The sequence below is a fragment of the Apostichopus japonicus genome, chromosome 17 (assembly GCF_037975245.1).
Source record: "Apostichopus japonicus isolate 1M-3 chromosome 17, ASM3797524v1, whole genome shotgun sequence".
Classification (NCBI taxonomy): domain Eukaryota; kingdom Metazoa; phylum Echinodermata; class Holothuroidea; order Aspidochirotida; family Stichopodidae; genus Apostichopus; species Apostichopus japonicus.
Genome location: NC_092577.1, coordinates 15,020,017 through 15,029,856, shown reverse-complemented (window position 1 = coordinate 15,029,856; position 9,840 = coordinate 15,020,017). Strand labels below are relative to the sequence as shown.

Here is a 9,840-nt window from a genome sequence, read left to right as displayed (position 1 = left end):
CTTGTCCATGTTTCTTTTAAAGATCTTTAAAAACGTCACAGTCTTTCTATACATAAACTAAAAAATTGACATGCAATGTGTGTCTATATGTGAACGTTTCGAAAGCATGATGACCTATACAGTTAATTCTTTTTAACTTCAAACAAACATTATTGATAGTTGGTTAAAAGCTTCACAAGCTTGGCGGGTAGAGCATGTTATAGCATGAAAAATTCCACCACCTAAATTAATGTAGGCGCGGTTATTCCGTGATATAATTTATGTTACTCTTAGGCATAGTCACGCTTATCCCATGCAGGAAACTAGGTTAGGTTAGTGCTGATGTGGGAAGTTCATGTTTCAATCATGAAATATTGAAAAAATAGAACTAAGACTGCAGAAACATGATGGTGAGATTTTACACAAATCTGGTAAAAACTTGCATTTACCTTTGCCCTACGTACCAACCACAGGTCCTAGTACTCTAGAAGAGACTTGTAAATTCATGTACACAAGTTGCTAATAATTTACCAGTGTCAGATCAAGAGCTAGAAGAGCAAAATGTTGAAACAGCGAAGGATGAAGTACTACAAATATTAACAAACTTTATAGTAAATGGGTGGCCAGAAACTAGGCAAAATATCGTTCCAAATGCTGGTCCATGTTGAAATGTAGAGTAGAAATGTCAGTTTGTCATGGTATAGTATCTAATGGTGATAAATAGTTGTGCCTACTAACATGTTAAAACCCATCCTTGTCTCAGTCGGAGCAAAAGTTAGAGTGTACAACACCCCTACCAAACAGTGGAAACATGCTTATATATAGCAGAGGAAAGTTCCACAACAAGACCATTTCTTGTTGTGGAGTGAACGGATAGCATGAGATGGAATCAATCATATTTAATTATAGACAAAGAGATTGAAGATGTAGACATAACTAATCTTGATATTGATATGGAAGTATGTTATGAGGATAGTGTTGCAGATAATGATGAAAACGGCATAAGAGAATTTCCTATTATGACATTGTAGCAGGAAGGACAGTTTCTATGAATGGTGACTATTACGAAGTGGTGAAAATGTTACTCTTCTTTCTGTGGTAAGATTTGTCTAGTGTGTCACCGTTGCCGATGTGTTTTTTCCTTAGCGTGGATAAGGGAAATTTCCGCTTGGTCGAGGTCGAGCAAATGTTAATGCTGCCCTCACCTAATGATGTTTAGTTTGTGACCTTTTATTCCCGCCTCATTGCTCTGCATACTTACGTAATCGATGCATACTTACGTATTATGTGAGTTACATGCTCTCATAGCAGAAATCGTAATTTGTAAGTATCCTATTTTTTTTTAAAAATGCATTAAAGGGGTAAGTTATTATTGATTTATGCAAAAACATGTGTTTGTTTACAGCAATGTTTGTATATTAATGTTTTGATATTTTTTACTTTATAGTTTTCACCGTAGTCCTGTTGAACCACGTGTGCTAAATAAACGGGTTAACACCTCCGACTACATTGTTCAGCAATCATTTAGCGTCGTCTCGGTGACAATGAAAAAATCGTTTGGGTCGACAACCGGAAGTCCTGTATATTTTCCGCCGTCCGGTATCCGGCCGTCATTTCTCATTCGCCAATTCCTGTTCACGAAGTCGTCTATCAGCCCATCGTTGTACTCCACGAAAAGAAATTGTGCACCACGTGCCATTTTTGTGCTTGCAGAAAGATTACATCTTAATATCACTAATCCGTCAAATCAGAAACAATTACTCTGTTCATTAATCATATAAAAAGTATTTTTCATGTCATCATTTTGTCCATATAAAAGATATGTTATCTCCGGTAAGTTACTAACATTTACAATAAAAAAAAGAACAAAAAAAAAAAGGAGATGTCACGTACAGATATTATTTTGAGCAGACGTCTTCTTAAATATACACTGAAGCCGATCAGTAACTGCTCTCCAAAACGACGTATCTTCTTTAAAAGGTACCACCTACTACACGGATACGTCAAATCGTTTCCCCGTTCTATATAGAAACCAAAAGCACTCGGGTGGATTGATATAGATAATATGAGGAGTACGCCACACATTTCCGTGTAAGTAAAAATCCAGACTCGTAATGGCCAAAAGTGGACAATTTGCCGTATTTTTAGTCTTTGCAGCCTTATCGGTATTATATTTCTATTTCAAGTCCCCGCTCAAGATTTTTCATAAAATCGGTAGTTATGAGGAAAGAAGCCTTCCTTCTATCCGTGATTTTTCGCGGAATGGACAACTGTTTTCGGTAAGTAAAACAAAGCCTCCTGACTTGAGCATTACCTACTGTAGGCCTAGGCTAGCCTTTGTCATGCAGGGGAATTGTTAACGTAGAGTTGCGTTTTAATTTTTAATTCCTGTTAAGCCTTTCAGTTCATTGCAATGTTCACTTTTTAGGCTATGTACCTAATGTTAGCCTTCTGGTTATGTCGTCTAGTTGCGGCAGCTCAAAAGGGCTCCGGCATAAATATTTAAAATGATACAGATGAGTTTTGGGTTTAGCTACTATAGCCATGTGCTTACTACAGTGGTATGAATAAATGCGTACAGTAATGCTATTAACCAACTAACGTTACGCCTGTACCATTGCTCTGCTGTATACATATTTTGAATGCGCATTTACATGATGGTTGCCTTTATCGTATGAAAGACACTACCTTAAACGAGTGAGTGTTCGACTGGATGGTGCATTCCGAGTAGATTCGAGTACTTGCTTTGATCCCATTCGACAACTAAAGGGTTCACGTATAGCACACTTTAATATTGTCTCACTGCTGGGAGAGACTAACTGTAAACGAGTTCTTGAGACTGGCTCTAGTGAATAAACCTGTGGATGTCCTTTGTTTAAATGAGACTATAGGCTTTCACACCAAATTTCCTCTGAAGAGGTAGAGTTATTGATGGTTCTACCCTTTACCGCCATACGATATAAATCGTAGAACTAGGTGGCGGTGTGGCGATGTATTTCTCTATACATATCTACGCAGCATTAATAAAACTGATCTGGTAACAATTGCTATCGAAAGTATTTGGACTGAAATTTGCTTACCAAACACAAAGCCACCTTTTCATTGGCTCCATTTATCGTCCACCTTCTGCTAAATGCGAGTATATGCCGCTTTTGGAAAGTCATTTAAGCAATGTTGTTGAATCAGCTAGTGATGGTGACATGGTTATTACAGGTGACCTTCAGAAAAACCTCTTTGTTCCGAAAATCTCTCATCTATGCCAACAGTTTCAATGGTTTAATGTGATAGACACTCCTACTCGGGTCAGTGAAAAAATTTCTACTTGCATTGATCTGATCTTGGTTGCCGAACCAGAATAAATTATATTCCTCGGGAAATGTATCGGTTGGGTTTAGTGACCATAATCTTGTGTACATGTCGTATGAAGCTTATCGGATTAAATGCAATCCTAAGATTAATAAACTAGAACCTGTCGTAAATTGATTGATACTAGCTTCCAGGCAGACCTTTCCAATGCCACCTGGGAAAGTATATATCAAACCACTAATCCTGAAACTGCCTGGGGTCACTTTAAATGTATTTTTATTCATTTTGCAGATAAACATGCCCCGCACAATGAAATTTGTATCAAGGTTAAACGACAGCCTTGGTTTAATGATGAAATCCTATCTATAACTAGGGATCGTGACCATTATAAACTTGTTGCTTAAAAATCTGGAAAGTCTAGTTATGGCGCGAGAAAGCGGAATATATTACGTACAAATATATATATATATATATATATATATATATATATATATATATATATAGACATATTGACATATATGTATAAACATATATATTCTTTGAATATTATATTTATTCCCTTAAAGTATATATTTATTGATTCTCCAGGCGTACAGAAAATATTTTCTTAATAACAAATAATATATTAATTAAAAAAATCTCTAACAACAAAGTTCTATTTATATGTACTTTATATGCAGTAACAGAGTCTTACATAACCATCACACAAGACAAGCCGACAACGCTCATTGCAATATTTACCATAGTAACATAGGGAAATTCGGTCTTAGTAATAGAGCAATACAAATTTGGAATGATCTATCAAAAAATAAAAACCCCTTAATGTAAAGCTTGCTAATGATATTCTTGAAAATGTGTATGTATTCAAATACCTTGGAATGTGGTTCGACCCGTTTCTTAAATGGGAAAAACATATTGACAAAATTACTGCAAAAATATCACAGAAACTGGGTATTCTAAAAATACTTAGTTGGTGTGTTGACCAGTATACACGTAATACTCGGTCCAACGCTCTAATTGTACCCCATATTGATTATTGTTGTGCCGTTTGGATAACGGCGACGAACAAATTGGTTGACCGAGTTCAGATTCTTCAAAATCGTGCAGCTAGATGGGTCCTGGGGTGTGGGCTTTGGGATGTGCATGTAAAAGATATTTTTGATGAATTGAAGTGGCTAAATGTCCGTCAACGTGCATTATATTTCAGGAATATTCTAATGTATAGATGTGTCCACGGCCTGGCTCCAGATTACCTTACTGATAATAATATTCTACTGAGAGATAGACATTCGTACAGGACTAGATCTAGCTGCTCTAATAATGTTTTACTTGCTCCTGTTAGATCTGGGAATGGTAAAAGGTCTTTTAAATTTTCTGGAGGCATGTCGTGGAACAGTCTTCCCGCAAATTTGAAATGCTTGCCAGATGTTAATATTTTTAAACGCAATATGAAACCTTATACATTTTGTTAAGATGTCTGATATTTGTTTGTCTATCTTTTTGCCGTCCTTTTTGTGCTTTTGGATGTTTACCGTTTTTCTAATGCATTATATTGTATATGTATTTTGTATTTTTGGCTCCTCTGGAAGGCAGTGCTTCTGCAAGACTACCCTCATTAAAGATGACAATAATATTAAAATATAAATAAGTAGTATACTGCGTTCGGCCCTACTTTCGTGCGACTTCTGTTTTCGTGCAGTACGCGCACATACAGCGTTAAGGGAATTGTCTGGTAGCCCTTAGAAGTTACCTTAATATTAATAAACGATAAATAATTTTCCAAACATGTTTTCAAAATATGCGAACGCTAATGTTGCGTTTAATTGACAAGAAACGATTTCTTAATCGTTTAGGATAGATATTCAAATATACTTTGAACAGTAGAGAACGTGAAGTCGTCTTCGTAAATGCAGATAGCGTCATAACCCACGCTACATACAGTTGCTACAGTAACCACAACAATACCTGCGTTTGAATGCAGATTTATTTCTTCCATAATTTTCGGTGAAATTTCTCATAAATTATGTAAGTTCTAATAAAATCGTTGAGCCGTCCTATATGAAGTGCATCGGTGATTTCGTGATTTTTGTGTAACACGAGATAAGTTTGAACAGCAGACTCTTCGTTGTTTATACATCGCGCTGTCCAGCTCCAATGCGAAAAAAGTTTGCTTGTAGGCTACTCTAACAATTGGACAGTAAAGTTAATCCGTAAAATTTATTTCAGCGATTTCGAAGAACGGTGTATGAACTGTGGTTTGAGTGTATTACCCGCAACGCTATACGTACCAACTGGACACGGTAGGCTGTATACGTACGTTCGCGATGTGTTATAATATAGGCAATCACCTGCGTGTACACGCGAGCGTATTTTCTACGGAAATTGGAGTGCTAACTTAAAGTGCTCGTTTGCCTATTTGCCCGCAGTACGTCATTCACCAAATTGATGCGTTCGAAAAAACGGTGCTTTTGGTGAGAAACTGGTGTATTTGAAAAACCAGATTTCTACAAGTAGAAATCGTCGAATAGGGCAAATGTTCACATGCCATGGTTAGAAAGAGGAAAATAAGAACTATGAGGACAATGTATCAAAATCTTCCACCAGACAATGTCTTTAAGCCTACATTTAATATAGGCTAGCCTGACTGCACGAAAATAGGGGTCCCCATCCTACCTTCATACTCAATTACACTATAGAGTGACCCACAAATCTCGGGAGATTTGTTTTCCTACTTTCTCTGAGTTTCAGCGGACATGTGTATATATTAACAAAAAAGTATCTACTATATAACCACAATCATATATCTTGGTCAGGTCGTTCTTGTACCGTCCTTCGCAAGAACGTTGCTTTAACGACCTTTCTTATTTTTACACAGCAAGTCAATTGGACTTCTCCATTGAGTTAACTGTATGCGACGGAAATCACACACTAAACACGCTCCGTTGTCTGAGTGTGCATAGCTTGCGTTGCTTCCCCGTGTTCCACATATATTATATTCCTTCTACCAAACAAACATACTTGAGCAAAAATATTTTGATTCTTCGTATGAGAATAAGTTCTGTAACATCTTCAATATCTTGGATGTATGTATGTATGCAGGCGCGTATCCAGGGGCGCGTTGGGGCGCGCGCCCTCCGGGTATGAAAAAGAGGAGAGAAAAGAAAAGAGAAGAAAAAGGGAAAAAAAGAGGGGGAAAGGAGGAGGAGGGAGGAAGGAAGGGGAAAAAAAAAGAAGAAAGAGAGAAAACGGAGAAAAGGAGGGAGTAAAAGAAAACCGCCAAGACACCGGGAAGAGAAAGAGGAACAGTGACATCATTATAGCGCTTATCCCTATTATATACACATGGCCGGGTAGCCAGTGACGGAGCGAGGACTTCGGAAGGGGCGTGCGCCTCACCCAACCCCTTACACCGACGTTTCCATTTTTCCTCTCTCACTAATGTATCTATATAAATACTATATATGGTTTATCATAACGTGTGTGTGTATGGACGCCTTAAACAATTGTGCTATGAAACCAACTGTGGCTGGTCTCGAACTCGACCGAGTCGTCGGGAACATGACGCATTTCGGGAAGGGGGAGACCGCCACCCCCCCCCGAGCATATTTCTTTTTTATGATATCGCTAGTAATTTCAAAATAGAAAATGCTTAGATGCAACTTACAAGGCATGGGAAGTGTCATTTCCAGCGATCTGGGAGGCATTTTCGGCCAAAATTTTCTTGTACGCTTCGCGCCAATTCGTGGTGGCGCTACGCTTAGATAGTTTGCCTACAGGCTTCGCCCCTCCCTTGGCAAATTATTCGCTGCGCATCTGTTCGAATTTGTAAAGCAAACAGCAGATATCACATCATATCAGTGAGCATGAAAATGGCGGTTCCAGGATGAACAGCCTCGAAACTGTCGATGTGTGTAGTCATAGGAACCCAATTCGATTTGGGGGCTGTAACGGCTTGCCCGATAAATATAACCTAAATTTTTCGCGCTCTCCGCGCGCGTTCAACAATACAGTGTCAATATCATATAGGCAAGCATCGGTTATTACATCGCATAACAACGTGTACCGTACGGTCCGTGGAAATTGCGCAGTATACCGCGGGATGCTAATGTAAACAACGAAATGTCTTATGTAGATGGAGAAAAAGCACGGAGGTCCAATTATGTCAAATTCTCTTTTACATTAGTAATGGCGAATTAGTCGACCAAGCTTAGAACTTTATTTTAATTATCAAGGAGATATTTTTTTCATTTCCTTTAGCTAAACATCATTGCAATTTATTTTTCTTTCAGTAGGAACGCGCCCCCCCCCCCCGCCTCCTACGCCTATGTGTGTAGTGTTCGGTTTCGGAAATATCTGCTATTATTTCATTTCCTTCAACCAAGTTTTATAATAGCCGTTATAAGAGGGTTTAATATTTGTACACCAATAAATTAACTGTGTCTGAATTTTCGAAAATTTCCTTACCAACATTCTACATCATACTTCCCTCTACTCGTGTAACTTTGACCGGTCTAGGAGGGGTTGAAGGAGGTTTTTCTATATTGGTTGTCCATAGATGGCATTTATTGCAACATTATGTGTATGTTTTGAAGTGAATTTTCAAATTCTGAACAAATAATGGACTGAAAACCTTGAAAAGTGGGGCTGTCGGGTATTGTGGGCCGCGACGTAGAATCACCTACAAAAGCAATGATCCACAGGACATGCGATGAGGTCGAGCATGATTTGTGACTGAAGAAAATCTTCAAAAGTTTATGGATGGAAAAAAAACTGTTGGGAAATACTTGGTTCTCAGGCAAAAGTGTACATCTGGTTGGTCATTTTCAAGCCCGAGAAGTGCCATTTCCGGTGATCTGGGGAGTGTAAAAACCAGTTTTTTTTTTCTTGTACACTGCGCGCCAACCGATGGTGGCTCTCCGCTTAGATAGTAATTCGCCCCCCCCCCCCCCGGGTTAGAAAATCCTGGATACGCCCCTGGTATGTATGTGTGTATGTATGTATTTTAGATCCTCAAGCAGGATCTCGCGACGAAGCCATCTCTGGCTTATCAAAGCCGCATGCTGACCGAAGTCAGTCTCTTAGATTCATATTTAACGTCCATGATTATGAATTGTCAATTGTCAACAACTCTGTCACTAGACGACATACATTAATCTTGGAGTGATTTGAACTCGGAAACTTATGATTGAAAGGCACCGGCGTGAACGACTGAGCTAACACTCCACTTCAAAATGAACATGGATTATCCATTAACTGTTGCGGAAATATATAACGGAAGGTACCAGCAATCAATTATCATGTTGAAAAAGTTTTTGTAGTGACCTTATAACCGGGGAGCTGATTGGCTTTGTGATTCATTGCAATACAATGTGCTCGAAAATTCAAAATAACTATCTGACTAACGTAGAACAAATGAGTTAAATTTGTCCAAGAATTAAGTGAGAGTAAGAAAAGATCAGAGATTTCCAGCTCTTATTTCTTATTTGGTAGCACTCCCTTGTGGGCATCAACCATTTAATTTACTATTAAAACATTTACAGTATACAAGGGTTAGTCAAAAATACTACCATATCTAGAAAGAACAATCTGTGAAATATAGACACATTCAGTCAGAAATCAGAGTGCGACCTTTAACCGTTATGGCACAATCTTTAAACACTTGGCAAAAGCGGTGAAATGCATTATGGGAGCTCCACTCTGATATCCTCTGAAAATCCGTTTTATAACATATTCATACAGCAGCAATCGAATTGCTTGAAGCAAAATTTTGGAGAAAAGGTTCATATATTCATTGAATATCTGTTTGCGCCGATGTCGGACTCGAGATGTGGATGAATTTCGGAACTTTCTTTACACCGGCTTGAAAAATACAAACGAAACGTGCGAACAAACCTTTTATGTTTCGAATTACACATTTTCCGTTTTCAAGAAGTTACTACCTCCATCGCTCGGCTGATGGTATAAAACAAGTCAAACAATTATTTGGGGCTAAATTCTGAGTTGTTCTAGCATTCTTGGTCGAACTAAAGTGGCAATGTTTTTAGGGTACACTTGGTCACCGTCATCGACGTATCCTATCGTGGTTAATTACAATTATCGTGGTTTATTGTGAGTGCAAATTGATATATCGTGTAGCCTAGGGTTATAATTATAAGTATTCTACAATGCATTGTATTAATCATAATGGGACTGTTTGGTTATGATGTAACATTTCAAGTGGTAGAAATTGTTTACGAATACAATGTCGTTTCCTTGAACTTTGGAGGACTTTACTAGAGCAGTCAAAAGTAGGTTAGTGCTAGTAAATTTACACAGTTCTAGGCTTATGCTGATGTAACCAGAGCATAACCTGGTTAATGTTTTGTATAGTTATCATTTTCTTTTATTTTCCTTCTTTTGTTTTGATTCATTTGATCATTTTCTTTCATTTTCTTTTCTTCTTGTTTTTATTCATTTGACAATGAATAACCTTTACTTGGTAGATTTAGGAGTTCCCTTAATTTTCACTTTTATTGCTAACTACTACATGGCAACAGTTAGTGGTCGGGTGGCCCT

General features: G+C 38.0%; 1 protein-coding gene across 1 annotated transcript in view; it reads left to right on the top strand.

Moving 5' to 3' along the window:
* Window positions 1-1,975: 1,975 nt before the first annotated feature.
* The window catches only part of LOC139984855 (NXPE family member 3-like), a 33,821-nt gene continuing 25,956 nt past the window's right edge, over window positions 1,976-9,840 (top strand). Inside the window, exon 1 of the mRNA XM_071998955.1 lies at window positions 1,976-2,258. Coding sequence (XP_071855056.1) covers window positions 2,094-2,258 — 165 coding nt within the window. The 5' untranslated portion in view covers window positions 1,976-2,093. The remainder of the gene's footprint in view (window positions 2,259-9,840) is intronic.